Source organism: Manis pentadactyla, chromosome 17 (genome assembly GCF_030020395.1).
Source record: "Manis pentadactyla isolate mManPen7 chromosome 17, mManPen7.hap1, whole genome shotgun sequence".
Classification (NCBI taxonomy): domain Eukaryota; kingdom Metazoa; phylum Chordata; class Mammalia; order Pholidota; family Manidae; genus Manis; species Manis pentadactyla.
In genome coordinates, this window is record NC_080035.1 from 11,743,394 (window position 1) to 11,759,925 (window position 16,532).

Here is a 16,532-nt window from a genome sequence, read left to right on the forward strand (position 1 = left end):
ATTCAGCTCTCTATTTCAGTGCTTCTCTCCTACCAGAGGTGCAAGGAGTGATCCTAGAACCACAGATACAGCCAAGACCACGGAGAGCTTTTGACGTCAGGGGTCCACTTTCTCCACTGAACCCTTGGAGGCAGAATATCCAGCTTCTGGAGAGAGTGGGAAAGGATAATAAACAAGTGGGTGCTTTCCATTATTTACTTGGGTTTATTTATAGATTGGAATGTCCTTCCATTGCCCATTGAATTTTATTGGTAAACTCCTTAGGTTCATGTAAGAACCAAGTGGGGCTGTTTGTTTTCTCTAAGAATGCTAACTAGTGCCCATTCAAAAAAGAGACCTAAAATAATTTTCCTTCCATATAATTAAAGCAGTAGATGATTTCGGGTACTTGATTTGGTGAATGCCTGTGTAGTTCACAGGTTAAAAAAGGGAATATTTGTCCATTTTAGTCTTACCTTAAATGGTATCAGTGGACACCTAAGTACTATTTTATATTTCAGTAATGAAGTTTCTGTATTTCATCTTTGGGCAAGTTGGACATCTGAATTCTAATTTACACAGCCTGATGTCCATTTGTGTGTGTTATCCTACCCTGTTAGTAAGATATTTTTTGTCTTTTTCCTACCTCAGACTTTAGGACTTCATATTAATTAGATCGTTTAGAAGATGGAATGAGAGTACTGTTATGGTTTTACTGTCAAATCTAGGCTTCATTTTTTAATAAGATAAATATGAATGAATATAAGTTTCAGGATATAATATCCCTGAAAGTTATGTTAAATATATTCCCAAATAGTTTTCTAATCCCTAGCAATTGTTACCTGTGGCAAAAGAGCCTTGTCCTAGATTTTCCCCATGGCATTAAGATGGTTTTCTCTTAGTTTCTTTGATGCCAAGGGTAGGATTTGATTCCAGGAAGTTCTCATCGTCTATAATGGGTAGAATGTGAACTTGGTGCCTTTGGCAAGTTTTCATTTTTCCTTGGTGGATTCCTTCTATGACTCCAGGTATCTTGATAATGGGAGACTGGTTTATTTGTTCTCTAATTGCCCAGATTTCTTTCAACTGGTAAACATCATACTTCTTCAGCAAAAGGAACTCTTCTAACAGAGTCTTCATGGATGATATCTGTCCCACATGCAGCACCTGCAGTTTGGAAGGCAGTGGTGAATGGAGCCATGCAATGTATCTAGAAGACACAAGGATGAGAGAGCCACCTGATCTTGTCATTTACAAACTTTCAGATTTACTCTGGCATACTCTTGGTCTGGAAATGGAAAGGCTCAAATAATGAAATAATTTATTCAGATGGGAATTTTATATGGCCATGAAATATTCCTTTCTATTCAGAAGACTGAAATAGAGAAGCTTGAGAGACTCCCTTCTTTAAAAAAGCAGCTCTCTGTATGTTTCACTTAAAAGAGATTTGTGGGATTGAAAATCACCTAAATGAAACAGGCAAATTTTTTTCATAGTATATAGGAGATCCAAAAAACTTAATGAAACTTTTTTATTCCGAATTATTTTTAATAATAGGATACACTCTTTGAGCTTATCTTTTTTGGTCTTGAACCTTATTCTTATTTGTCAAATCAACAAATTCTAGTATAGAAATAGAAGAAACATCTTTTGAGATCAAAGCAGATTTTGTTGGTCTTGTAAAGTAGTAAATACCTGTTAAAGTTGAGTTATTGTTCTGCATTGAAGGCATACTAAAATTTGAATGATTCTAAAACAGGTATTTTATCGAGCAAAGACAATTAGTATTAGGATAAGACTATATGTGAATTAGTGTTACAAAATAATTATCCAAACTACCATTTAATAGAAGTAGTTAATCAAAATGTTTCTCTCTTGGTATCAATAAACTGGTCAGTCAAAAGCTATTAAAGAGGTTTTTAAAGTTACCTGATGCTGCCAGTTTGTTTTATTTGGTATACATTTTAAGAAGAGAAATCCTAGAGTTAATATGGAGGCACATAAAATGTTTAATAAACCTTTAAAGGTTTTAGAAACCACAGTTGCTAAATTATAACCTGGCCTTTAGACTTTCTTGGCTATCTATTGAGACCTATTTTTTCCTCTAATTAGAAATAAAATTTTGTATGTATGGAACTTTAAAAGTAACTTTAAAAGATCAATGTGAACTAAAATTTCTCTAGAGACCTTTGAATTCCCATAAATGATTACAACTTTTTATGCTTGATTTGTTTTTGTTAAATGTTAGTAAGATAGTTTTTATAAATGCATATAAATTACCAAATAACTAAGAAAGAACTCAGAGGAACTGAAAGTGAAATTTGTTTGGAAATTAAGTTAGTTGAACTCTGAACCATGGTACAAAGCAGTTTATGGCCTGTGAGATTATTAGCCTTTTATTTCTGCTTTGAAGATAAAAAGTGATTTAATCCCTTAATCTCCTGCTTTGATTAAATTTTAGCTCTGTTCCTTAAAGTGTGCAAAAGAAATGTAAGTGCATTTCTATTCACTTCATGCCACTAAAAGCTATTTAACAGTGAAACTTCTTGTATATTTGTGTGAACTGATTTGTTTATTTAAGCTCTTATTTGATACATTTTCCTTTCAGATTTTAATATTTTGTGTCACAATATGCAATCCTATATTTTTCAGTGTTTATTTTCTGGCTATTAATATAAGCTTTTTTTCTAGAATGATTAATTATGTAATATTTGTATTATGTGATCATTTGAAACTAATAAATATTTTCTCCATGAAAAAAAATGCACTTACTGATAAATGGCTTATTTTTGTTTCAGGAGTAGAAAATGAAAACTACAACAATATTTTTAAGTGTATTTTAATTTTATGTGTCTTCCTCTAATTAATTTATGAATATATATCCTATCTTTGTATATGTTAATCTTTTTTAGAAAAAAAATTTTGAACTATTAAAATGATTCTTCATTGGGTCACCCAGTGCCAAATGTATGAAGTAGGTGATCTATTTAGTCAATTTTTGCATTTTCCTGATTATACTTCAGTTTACCTTTGTTTCTAGACTTGACCTTTTTTGTAGGTGCCATTTTTGTATGTCAGTTTTTCCCAAACCATTAAAAGTCATGAGTTAATATTGTAAATATCAGGAGTATTGTGGTCAAATCTTTTAAAATGAGGTTGATCAAAATATAACCCCCTATAAAACAGCATACAAAAAACAGTTCCTCTAACCAGAAAAAGGATATTTGAAAGTAATGGGTGATTGGAGGACTACCTAATTCATAGGAGCTGTTAACAGGAGAGGAAAAATGTTTTTATATTTTAGTGTTCTCCTTGAATAAATAATTTTAGGAGAAATCTTGACTTCAGAGTCTCTTTTAACCTTATCAAAACAACATGGACAAGGAGAAGATTTGGTTTTAATGATTCTTTATAGCTACATAAATTTAATTGAATTGAACTACTGTAACAACATACCTTTTCTATTATGCAGAGTTCACTAAAAGCAAGAGGATTTATTTCCCTTTTGATTTGAAGAAAACTTAATAAGTAGACTCCAAAAATTAAGCATTATGACAGGGTTCTAGGCAAGAAATAAAAGGTCAATTAATGACAACTTGTGGATTAAAATGAAATAATTTGGCCTCCCCAAGAAATTATACTCTGAGAAAAATAATTATAAAAGGTAATTATGATTTAGAATAGCTGCTGTATTTGGGTGATGGGAAAGGAAGTTAAAATTCTTGGGTTTCTTAGTTTGGTGAGTTTTGGAAAAAGATGAGAAAAGATTCTGTGGATAAAGTTTTTTTAGAAACAAAGCTGTTAAAAGACTTACGGACACAATATATTTCAGTGGAAGACTATTTTTTTACTTGAATACAAAAAGTTTTATGTCTTAATTTTATGTGTATAAAAGGGTGGGATGTGGGGGATTAAATAAAAGTCCTATTCCAGAAGCTTCAATCATACTGTAGAAATAATGGTGAAATGAGTTTCAAATTAATTTTTTATTACATGGGCTCTTCTCTACACTGTCAATAATTTCAAAATAAAAGTATACGGAATGTTAAACATGGCTTACATTTATATCCTTGAGGTATAAGAACATAAGGCTTATTATTTCACCGGCATCATTGAATTAACTACAGTATAAAATTTTGTTTTATTTGTTCTTTAATAAGGAAACAGGTTTTTTTTTTAATAGCTTCTGTTTAAAAAAGTAAATGTCACATAAGTGTGACTGGCAAAGTACTGACCATTTTAGCTTATTGTAAATATTTACACAGATCTTATTTTATCTTGCTGTGTTGAAACAATTGAGCAAAATGTCAGTGCTTAGATGTCCTAAGCAATTTCTTGTGTTCTTTTTATTCAGGTATTTTTCTCATTAAAAAGATTTCACATTAACTTAGTCCTCAAATGTGAAAGATTTGTGTTTCCAAAAATAAGCACATATGTGCTCTTAAGTTTTTTTCCATTAATGTGTACATAATTAGATTACTTCAGTAAAAATGTTAGGGAACTTTGAAGTATGCATCGGAGTTGCAGGAATTACAGTCAAAGGGATCTCTACTCAAGAGGTAAGATACGGCATAGGTAGAAAAATGTTCAAATGTGTTCAATGAAATGTCTGTTGATACGTAAACTACAACAGATACCTTTCGATTTTCAGACATACAGAATTAGGAAACTATTTTTCTTCAAAAGTCTCTTCTAGAGAAGAGAAATGGATAAACCACAAATTAATTTTTGTATGACTTTTTGGAATACACTTAGAAACATATATCCAGACATTGTACCCTTTGTGCACTTGGCCTCCTATATTCCAAGGCATATCCTACCCTTGTTCTCTTAGTATTTGTGATTCATATTTAATTTAGTATTAATTTTGCAGTATTAAAATAAACTTTGCATGGAAAGTTGAGTACATATTCCATGAGATTATTGCTTGGCTTCATTTTTGCTGTATATGCCTATTTTTATTAAATGATACTAGAACTTAGAAAGCAGTAGCTGTACTGAGTAATTTTTTCTTTGGTTTGAGAATTAACTTGAATTTTATAAACATTACTTACATTATAACTCAAGGGCATCTGTTATACTAAGGATTAAGAAATAATATTGTTGGCTAAGATATTCAGAGAAAAACATTATACTGTTATTCTATTAAGGAATATTAAGTTCAAAGATTCAAGTGTTAGCATAGTATTTAGTATATCTAGAAACAAAAATTAATATTCAGTACAGATGAACTAGAAAAGTGATTTTGGATTTTTTCCTGGAATTAAATTACTAGTGTACTTTACTCAATACATGGCAAACTAGAAGACACAATAATCTTCATCCTATTTTTTACTTCTTTTTCTAAGAACAACAGCTTGTGGATATTTGGCTTTTACTTAAATCAGTTTGCTGTCTATTCTGTTTTTGCCTTTATGTAGAGCAAATGATAATGATGTGAACTAGTGGTAGAACTCATTGATTAATGAGATAGGTTACTCCATATGTTCAGTATGCTTTAATGGTAAGAAGTTGATCGAGAATTTGCTTCCTTGTCATTTTTTAATTCGAAAATACCTTAGAAATGATTTAGTTTAGCACTGCCATTTTACATACATGATAATTGATATCCAGGAATATCACACACGTTTCTAATACCACATAGTTGGTAACATGTCTGTAGGTCTCAAGTCTCTTGACTGCAAGCTCAGAGATTTGTACTTACCTGTATTTTACTGCCTAGTTCTGGACAACATATATCAAGTCAGATGGTCTTCAAATTTGACAACCTTCAGGTATTTGATGGCTGTTAATACCCCATCATTTATAAGCCCAGGATTTTTCCTATAGATAAGCACCTCCATTTTTTTGTTTTTACTCATGTAGCATGGTTTTGAAATCCTTGAATGTTTTATAGGTATTCTCTGGACATGCTTTAGTTTATCATAGTTTTTTTTAATGTGTGACACTGAGCCAACACAGTTTAGGTGTGTTTGGCCTTGGAATACTCATGCCACATTTTTGTGAGTGTTTATACTTACATATTTATCCAGTAAGGTGCTTGATTTTATGCACATTGAGATTCCCATGGGCAAAAATGTTACACAGTGATAGGCAAAATATTTTTGTTTCTAAAAATTAGGTAAGTAGCCTGTTTATGTAAAAGACTGATGTGCACAGTTTAGTGGAAAAGAAAAAGATTGACCCAAGCTAATAGCTAAAACCTTGAGAAATCATAGTAAAAAAGTACAATTTTTATTTCAATTATTTTTGTATTTGCTTAGTTCTGACAACTATACATTTCATATTAAATGACTTCTGTAATGTAAAATGTTATTTTTCAGGTTGTCCTTGCTAATTTAAGGGTAATGAGGCCCAGTGGAGCCAAACTGTTGACATGTGACTGACATTAAGAAGAAAATTAATTTGTATTTTCTTGGTGTCTGCCATTATGTCCAAAAGGTATAAATAAAGGAGGTTGTTCACTTGAAAAAAATTAATTAACTTGTATTTAATAACATAATTAAAATGAGAAAAGAAAGGCAGTGCTTCAGTGGAAATGTTTGGGATATATCCCAAACAGCCAAAGATGGTAAAGAATAGCTCTGCATGTCTGAGAATGTGGTCTAAATTCTAGCATAATTTCAGGTTGCCTCTTGAAATACAGTGCAAATACTTTACTAAAGCAATATTGTGTTGGCATAGCAGTGTTTTAATTTGCCAGTTAAATATTTAGCTTTGCTCCTCCAAATTATAAATTGAGCTCCAGGAAGACACAAAGTATTTAATGCTTGTGTGTACCTCTCAGGCTATAAATACCTTTGAGAAACAGTGGTTTTAGGTAGGATATATTCTGTCTTACTTGAATTAGGATTTTATGGCAAATGAGGGAGAAAGAAAACAAACATTACATGCTTACTTTTTGGCTAGGTGCTTTATATACTTTTATCTAAAACATTTGACCTGTGAGAAAGGCACTTTTTCCATTTTAACAGATAAAAAATGGCTTTGTAGGTATAAACCTTGTCTGAGGGCACATAATCAGCAAGCAACAAAAGGTGGCATTTGAAAGATCTGTCAAAATCTAAATAATTTGATTTCACCATTTAATGCCAAAAATCTTACACAGATATCTTGCCAAAAACAATTCTCAGGAAAATTTCATCCAGAACTTCAATATTTAAAGTAGGTAAAAGGGACATTTTACTTAATATATTTTTTAATCTACACTTAAAAAAATAGTTCTAGTTTTACAGAGCAATTGATCAGAAAGTACAGTTTTCCAATATACCCTGCTTTCCCTCCCATAGTTTCCCCTATTATTTACATTTATGCTCTTATACAATTAATGAACTACTAACGTAATAGTATTAAAGTCCATAGTTTATATTAGAGTTCACTCTGTGTCATACAGTTCTTAGGCTTTTGCCAAATTCATAATGTATCAATAGTGTGGTACAGAAGAGGTTCACCATCCTACAAATGGTTTGTGTTCACTTATTCATCCTTTCCCTCCCAGCCCACCCTTGGTAATCTCAGATCTTTTTCTGTCTCCCTAGTTTTGCCATGTGCAAAATGCCATATAGTTAGATATGTAGACTTTTCAATGCAGCTTCTTAGCTGTATGTAATGCCTTTTTGTGACTTGATACCAAGTTAGTTTTTATCACTGAATAATACTCCATCATATAGATCTACCATGGTTTATCCATATGCCTATTAAAGGACATCTTGGTTGTTTCCAGTTTTTTGACAACTATGAATAAAGCTCTGTAAACATTTGTGTGCAGGTTTTTTGTGGACATAAGTTTTTAACTCATTGGGAAAAATACCTAGTAGTATGATTGCTGGATCTTATGTTAAGCCTATGCTTACCTTTATAAAAAACCGCCAAGCTGTCTTCCAAGTGGTCATACCATGTGCATTCCCCCCGGCAGTGAACAAGGGTTCCTGTTGTGCTCACATCCTTGTCAGCATTTGTGGTGTCAAGTGTTTTGGATTGTAGCCACTCTAATAGGTGTATGGTGGTATCTCATTGCTTTAATTTCCTAGTGACATACAATGTTGAACACCTAGAGTTTCTCCCATATTATCTTCTGGAAGTTTTACAGTTTTGAGTATTAGGCCTGTGATCCATTTTGAATTTTGAGAAAGGTTTAGGGCTAATGTTTAGATTGTTTTTTTTTCATGTAGATGTTTAGTTGTTATAATACCATTTTTGAATAGACTTTTCTCCTTTGAATTTTCTTTGCTCCTTTTTCAAAGATTAGTCAACTATATTTGTGTAGATCTGTTTCTGGATTCTTTATTTCATTCCATTGGCATCTGTTCTTTTGCCAATACCACACTGCCTTGAATATGGTAGCTTTTTGTTGTGTTTTTAAGTTGGATAGTATCAGTCCTTTGACTTTGTTGTGGTTGTGCTGGCTATTTTGGTCTTCTGTCTTTTCATACAGACTTCAGAATCAACTTGTCTATATCCACAAGATGACTTACTGGGAATTTGGGATTACATTCGATCTAAAGATCAAGCTGGGAAGAACTGCCATTTAACAATTTTTAGTCTTCCTATCTATGAACATGGAATTTTTTCATTTATTTGATTTTTTCATTAACATTTAAAATTTTTTTCCTGATGCAGGTCTTGTATGTATTTCATTAGATTTATACCTAAGTATTTCATTTATTTTTTGCTGCTAATGTAAATGGTGTGTTTAATTCCAATTCCAGTTGTTCATTGCTGGTATATAGGAAAATAACTGACTTTACCCATATCTTACAACCTTCCTATAGTTGCTTATTAGTTGCAGGAGGTTTCTCATTGTTTCTTAGGGACTTTCAACATACACAATCATGTCCTCTGCAAACAAAGACAGTTTTATTTTTTCCTTCTCAATTACATACCTTTCATTTCCTTTGTTTATTACATTGGCTGGGACTTCCCAGGACAGTGTTAAATAGGAGTAGTGAGAGGGGCCTTGCTTGTCTTGTTCCTGATGTTAGGTAGAAAGCATTTAGTTTCTCACCAAAAAATACAATGTTAATTGTAGGTTTGTTGTAGATATTCTTTATCATATTGAGGAAGTTTCCCTAGTTCTAGTTTCCTCAATGATTTTTTTAAATCATGAATTGCCTTTTGTCAAATGTTTTTCTGCATCTTGATAAGATTTTTCTTTTTAGATTGTTGATGTGATTACATGAATTTTTGAATAGTGAATCAACATTACAATATGTGGAATCAGACATTATGACATTTAGTTCTTATGCACTGGACTCACTTTGTTAGTATTTTGTCAGTGATTTGTTTGTATCACTGTTAGTGAGGGATATCGGTCTGCAATCTTGCTTTTTTTTTTTTGTTTGTTTTACTTTGGTATCATTAATCTACAGTTACAGGAAGGACATTATGTTTACTAGGCTCCCCACTTCACCAAGTACCCCCCACATACCCATTCACAGTCACTGTCCATCAACATAGTATGATGCTGTAAAATCACTACTTGTCTTCTCTGTGTTACACAGCCCTCCCCGTGCCCCACACACACTAAAAATGTTAATCGTAATGCCCCCTTTCTTTTTTCCCACCCTTATCCCTCCCTTCCCACCCATCCTCCCCAGTCCCTTTCCCTTTGGTAACTGTTAGTCCATTCTTGGATTCTGTGATTCTGCTGCTGTTTTGTTCCTTCAGTTTTTCTTTGTTCTTATACTCCACATATGAGTCAAATCATTTGGTACTTGTCTTTCTCTGCCTGGCTTATTTCACTGAGCATAATACCCTCTAGCTCCATCCATGTTGTTGCAAATGGTAGGATCTGTTTTTTTCTTATAGCTGAGTAATATTCCATTGTGTATATGTACCACATCTTCTTTATCCATTCATCTACTGATGGACATTTAGGTTGCTTCCATATCTTGGCTATTGTAAATAGTGCAGTGATAAACATAGGGGTGCATCTGTCTTTTTCAAACTGGAGTGCTGCATTCTTGGGGTAAATTCCTAGAAGTGGAATTTCTAGGTCAAATGGTATTTCTATTTTGAGCTTTTTGAGGAACCTCCATACTGCTTTCCACAATGGCTGAACTAATTTACATTCCCACCAGCAGTGTAGGAGGGTTCCCCTTTCTCCACAACCTCGCCAACATTTGTTGTTGTCTGTCTTTTGGATGGTAGCCATCCTTACTGGTGTGAGATGATATCTCATTGTGGTTTTAATTTGCATTTCTCTGATGACAAGTGATGTGGAGCATCTTTTCATGTGTCTGTTGGCCATCTGAATTTCTTCTTTAGAGAACTGTCTATTCAGCTCCTCTGCCCATTTTTTAATTGGATTATTTGCTTTCTGTTTGTTGAGGTGTGTGAGCTCTTTATATATTTTGGATGTCAACCCTTTATCGAATCTGTCATTTATGAATATATTCTCCCATACTGTAGGATACCTTTTTGTTCTATTGCTGGTGTCCTTTGCTGTACAGAAGCTTTTCCTCTTGATATAGTCCTATGTGTTCATTTTTGCCTTTGTTTCCCTTGCCTGGGGAGATGTGTTCATGAAGAAGTCACTCATGTTTATGTCCATGAGATTTTTGCCTGTTTTTTTCTAAGAGTTTTATGGTTTCATGACTTACATTCAAGTCTTTGATCCATTTCGAATTTACTTTTGTGTATGGGGTTAGACAGTGGTCCAGTTTCATTCTCTTACATGTAGCTGTCCAGTTTTGCGAGCACCATCTGTTGAAGAGACTGTCATTTCCCCATTGTATGTCCATGGCCCCTTTATTGAACATTAGTTGACCATATATGTTTGGGTTAATGTTTGGAGTCTCTATTCTGTTTCATTGGTCTGTGGTTCTGTTCTTGTGCCAGTACCAAATTGTCATGATTACTGTGGCTTTGTAGTAGAGCTTGAAGTTGGGAAGTGAGACCCACCCCACTTTATTCTTCCTTCTCAGGATTGCTTTAGCTATTCAGGGTCTTTGGTGTTTCCATATGAATTTTTGAACTATTTGTTCCAGTCCATTGAAGAATGCTGTTGGTAGTTTGATAGGGATTGCATCGAATCTGTATATTGCTTTGGGCAGGATGGCCATTTTGACGATACTAATACTTCCTAGCCAGGAGCATGGGATGAGTTTCCATTTGTTAGTGACCTCTTTAATTTCTCTTAAGAGTGTCTTATAGTTTTCAGGGTATAGGTCTTTCACTTCCTTGGTTAGGTTTATTCCTAGGTATTTTATTCTTTTTGATGCTATTGTGAATGGAATTGTTTTCCTCATTTCTCTTTCTATTAGTTCATTGTTAGTGTATAGGAAAGCCACAGATTTCTGTGTGTTAATTTTGTATCCTGCAACTTTGCTGAATTCCGATATTAGCTCTAGTAGTTTTGGAGTGGAGTCTTTAGGGTTTTTTATGTACAATATCATGTCATCTGCAAATAGTGACAGTTTAACTTCTTTACCAATCTGGATTCCTTGTATTTCTTTGTTTTGTCTGATTGCCGTGGCTAGGACCTCCAGTACTATGTTGAATAACAGTGGGGGGAGTGGGCATCCCTGTCTTGTTCCTGTTCATAGAGGAAAAGCTTTCAGCTTCTCGCTGTTCAGTATGATGTTGCTGTAGGTTTATCATATATGGCCTTTATTATGTTGAGGTAGTTGCCCTCTATACCCATTTTGTTGAGAGTTTTTATCATGAATGGACGTTGAATTTTGTCGAATGCTTTTTCCATATCTATGGAGATGATCATGTGGTTTTTGTCTTTCTTTTTGTTGATGTGGTGGATGATGTTGATGGATTTTCGAATGTTGTACCATCCTTTCATCCCTGGGATGAATCCCACTTGGTCATGGTGTATGATCCTCTTGATGTTATTTTTTAATTCGGTTTGCTAATATTTTGTTGAGTATTTTTGCATCTACATTCCTCAGGGATATTGGTCTGTAGGTTTCTTTTTTGGTGGGTTCTTTGCCTGGTTTTGGTATTAGGGTGATGTTGGCTTCATAGAATGGGTTTGGGAGTATTCCCTCCTCTTCTATTTTTTGGAGAACTTTAAGGAGAATGGGTATTATGTCTTCTCTGTATGTCTGATAAAATTCCGAGGTAAATCCATCTGGCCCGGGGGTTTTGTTCTTTGGTAGGTTTTTGATTACCACTTCAGTTTTGTTGCTGGTAATTGGTCTGTTTAGATTTTCTGTTTCTTTCTCAGTCTTGGAAGGTTGTATTTTTCTAGGAAGTCCATTTCTCCTAGGTTTTCCAGCTTGTTAGCATATAGGTTTTCATAGTACTGTCTAATAATTCTTTGTATTTCTGTGAGGTCTGTCGTGATTTTTCCTGTCTCGTTTCTGATTCTGTTGATGTGTGTAGACTCTCTTTTCCCCTTAATAAGTCTGGCTAGAGGCTTATCTATTTTGTTTATTTTCTCGAAGAACCAGCTCTTCGTTTCATTGGTTTTTGCTATTGTTTTATTCTTCTCAATTTCATTTATTTCTTCTCTGATCTTTATTATGTCCCTCCTTGTGCTGACCTTAAGCCTCATTTGTTCTTCTTTTTCCAATTTCGATAATTGTGACATTAGACCATTCATTTGGGTTTGTTCTTCCTTCTTTAAATATGCCTCGATTGCTATATACTTTCTTCTTAAGACTGCTTTTGCTGTGTCCCACAGTAGTTGGGGCTTTGTGTTGTTGTTGTCGTTTGTTTCCATATATTGCTGGATCTCCATTTTAATTTGGTCATTGATTATTTAGGAGCATGTTGTTAAGCCTCCATGTGTTTGTGAGCCTTTTTGCTTTCTTTGTACAATTTATTTCTAGTTTTATGCCTTTGTGGTCTGAAAAGTTGGTTGGTAGGATTTCAATCTTTTGGAATTTACTGAGGCTCTTTTTGTGTCCTAGTATGTGGTCTATTCTGGATAATGTTCCATGTGCACTTGAGAAGAGTGTGTATCCTGTTGCTTTTAGATGTAGAGTTCTGTAGATGTCTATTAGGTCCATCTGTTCTAGTGGGTTGTTCAGTGCGTCTGTGTCCTTACTTATTTTCTGTCTGGTGGATCTGTCCTTTGGAGTGAGTGGTGTGTTGAAGTCTCCCAAAATGAATGCACTGCATTCTATTTCCTCCTTTTATTCTGTTAGTATTTGTTTCACATATGTTGGTGCTCCTGTATTGGGTGCATATATATTTATAATGGTTATATCCTCTTGTTGGACTGAGCCCTTTATCATTATGTAATGTCCTTCTTTATCTTTTGTTACTTTCTTTATTTTGAAGTCTATTTTGTCAGATACTAGTATTGCAACACCTGCTTTTTTCTCTCTGTTGTTTGCATGAAATATCTTTTTTCCATCCCTTGACTTTAAGTCTGTGCATGTCTTTGGGTTTGAGGTGAGTCTCTTGTAAGCAGCATATGGATGGGTCTTGCTTTTTTATCCATTCTATTACTCTGTGTCTTTTGATTGGTGCATTCAGTCCATTTACATTTAGGGTGATTATTGAAAGGTATGTACTTATTGCCATTGCAGGCTTTAAGTTTGTGGTTACCAAAGGTTTAGGGTTAGCTTCTTTACTATCTTACTGTCTAACTTAACTTGCTTATTGAGCTATTATAAACACGGTCTGTTGATTCTTTATTTCTCTCCCTTCTTATTCCTCCTCCTCCCTTCTTCATATGTTGGGTGTTTTGTTCTGTGTTCTTTTTAGGAGTGCTCCCATCTAGAGCAGTCCCTGTAAGATGCCCTGTAGAGATGGTTTGTGGGAGGCAAATTCCCTCAACTTTTGCTTGTCTGGGTATTGTTTAATCCCTCCTTCATATTTAAATGATAATCGTGCTGGATACAGTATTCTTGGTTCAAGGCCCTTCTGTTTCATTACATTAAGTATATCATGCCATTCTCTTCTGGCCTGTAGGGTTTCTGTTGAAAAGTCTGATGATAGCCTGATGGGTTTTCCTTTGTAGGTGACCTTTTTTTTCTCTCTGAGTGCCTTTAATACTTTGTCCTTGTCTTTGATCTTTGCCATTTTAATTATTATGTGTCTTGGTGTTGCCCTCTTTGGATCCCCTCTCATGGGAGTTCTGTGTACCTCTGTGGTCTGAGAGGCCATTTCCTCCCCTAGTTTGGGGAAGTTTTCAGCAATTATTTCTTCAAAGACACTTTCTATCCCTTTTTCTCTCTGTTCTTCTTCTGGTACCCCTATAATGCAGATATTGTTCCGTTTCGATTGGTCACACAGTTCTCTTAAAATTCTTTCATTCCTGGAGATCCTTTTATCTCTCTCTGCATCAGCTTCTCTGCGTTCCTGTTCTCTGTTTTCTATTCCATTAATGGTCTCTTGCATCTCGTCCAATCTGTTTTGAAGTCCTTCCAGAGATTGTTTTATTTCTGTATTCTCCCTCCTTAGTTCTTGCATATTTCTCTGCAAGTCCATCAGCATGGTTATGACTTTTGTTTTGAATTCTTTTTCAGGAAGATTGGTTAAATGTATCTCCCCAGGTTCCTTCTCAGGGGAAGATGTAGAAGATGTCGAAGCTGTCTGGGTTAGTCTTGTCTGGATCAAATTTTTTTGCCTTTTCATGTTGATGGGTGCAGTGGTGAGCTATTGACTCATCTGTCAGCTGGGAGAGCCAAGACTCTTTGCACTTGCTCCTGGCCTTTCTTTACTGGGACAACTGCGACCCCTAGTGGCTTGTGTTGGGCAGTTGCGTGTAGGCTGGGTCTCTGTATCTTGCCCGGCCGGTATGGAGGAAGCTCCCTAGCTGTGGGCGTGGCCAGCCTCAGGCTGCTGCTCTGCTATGGCGGGGCCCTGGAGGGGTAATGGATGGGGGGCAGTTTGGCTGTTTACCTCCGTGAGGGGTCTCAGAGCTGTTGCCCAGGGGGTTAGTGCACCCGGTGTTCCCTGGAATTTCCAGCTGCTGGACTGTGACCCAGGATGCTTCCGTCCAGCTGTGGCGTCCCTGTCCCTTTAAGACTTTCAAAAAGCACTCCCTTTTCTTTGTCCCAGGAGCGCTGGCTTCAGGACCCGCTCAAAGGTCTTACTGTCCTGTTTCCCTAGTTTCCAGCCCTCCACGCATGCACTGTGTCTGCGCTCTGGTGTGGATGGCGGGGCTGGGTGTTAAGCAGTCTTGGGCTCCGTCTCCCTCCCGCTCCGACTCCTCTCCTGGAGCTGGGGTGAGGGGCCTTGGGTCCCGCGGGGCCGGGGCTTGTATCTTACCCCTTTCACCAGGTGCTGGGTTCTCGCAGGTATGGATGTGGTCTGGATGTTGTCCTGTGTCTTCTGGTCTCTTTTAGGGATAGTTGTATTTGTTGTATTTTCAAAAATATGTATGTTTTTGGGAGGAGATTCCCACTCTCCTACTCATGCCGCCATCTTGGCTCAGCCCTTTTATTTTCTTTCTTGAGATATTGTTTATATACAACCTTATATTGATTTCAGGTATACAACATAGTGGTTCACCACTTACCCATATTATTAAATCTTCATCCCCACTAGTGCAGGTACTATCTGTCAACACAGGAAGATGTTATAGAATCATTGACTATATTCTTCATGTTGTATTACTATCCCCATGACCAACTTATGGTTAAGACTTATTGTGCCCTTTTATCCTCCTCAACCCCCCCATCCACCTACCCCAGCCTCTCCCCCATGGTCACTCCCAGACACTTCTCAGTGTCTATGAGTCTACTGCCATTTTGTTCATTTTGTTCTGTTTTTATATTCTGCAAGTAAGTGTAATCACGTGGTATTTGTTTTTTTCTGCCTGGCTTATTTCACTTAGCATAATACCCTCTAGGTCTATCCATGTTGTTGCAAATGGCAGATTTCCTTTTTAAGGCTCAATAATATTCCTTTGTATATATGTACCACATCTTCTTTATCCATTCATCTATTGCCGGACACTTAGGTTGCTTCCATAATTTGGCTATTGTGAATAATGTGGCAGTAAACATAGGGGTGCACATATCTTTTTGAATCAGAGATTTTTGTTTTCTTTGTGTAAATTCCTACAACAGGAATTATTGGGTTGTTTGATATTTCTATTAGTTTTTTTGGGCAAAGTACATGCTGCTTTCCACAGTGGCTGCACCAATGTACGCGCCCACCAACAGTGTAGGAGGGTTACCTTTTCTTTATATCCTTGCTAAAACTTGTTATTTCTTGTCTTAGATAGTGACCATTCTAACTAATCTGAGGTGATACCTCATTGTTGTTTTGATTTGCATTGCCCTGATGATTAGTGATGTGGAGCATCTTTTCATGTGCCATTGGCTATCTATATTTCTTCTTTGAAAAGTGTTTATTCAGTTCCTCCACCTATTTTTTAATCAGGTTTTTTTTTAGGTATTGAAGCATATGAGTTCTTTATATATTTTGAATGTTAATCTAATCAGATAAATTACTTACAAATATATTTTCCCATACTGTAGGATGCCTTTTTGTTCCGCTTGTGGTATCCTTTGCTTTACAGAAGCTTTTTAATTTGATGTTCCACTTATTCAATTTGATTTTGTTTCTCTTGCCTGAGGAGATGTATACAGAAAAAAATTGCACATGTTTATGGTTAAGAAAGTTTTGCCTAATTTTTC

General features: G+C 35.4%; 1 protein-coding gene across 13 annotated transcripts in view; it reads left to right on the forward strand.

Moving 5' to 3' along the window:
- TSC22D1 (TSC22 domain family member 1) overlaps positions 1 to 16,532 on the forward strand; it is a 172,598-nt gene that overhangs the window by 31,355 nt on the left and 124,711 nt on the right. For 3 of the 13 annotated variants that reach the window (XM_057494556.1, XM_057494554.1, XM_057494551.1), the window contains one exon: positions 20 to 4,581. The exons of 3 other annotated variants lie outside the window; for them this stretch is intronic. In XM_057494556.1, the coding sequence (XP_057350539.1) occupies positions 20 to 242 (223 nt within the window). In that variant the 3' untranslated portion in view covers positions 243 to 4,581. Of the gene's footprint in view, positions 1 to 6; positions 4,582 to 16,532 lie in introns of those variants that run through there. 7 more of the 13 variants (XR_005025697.2, XR_005025695.2, XR_005025692.2 and 4 more) reach the window with 6 other exon arrangements.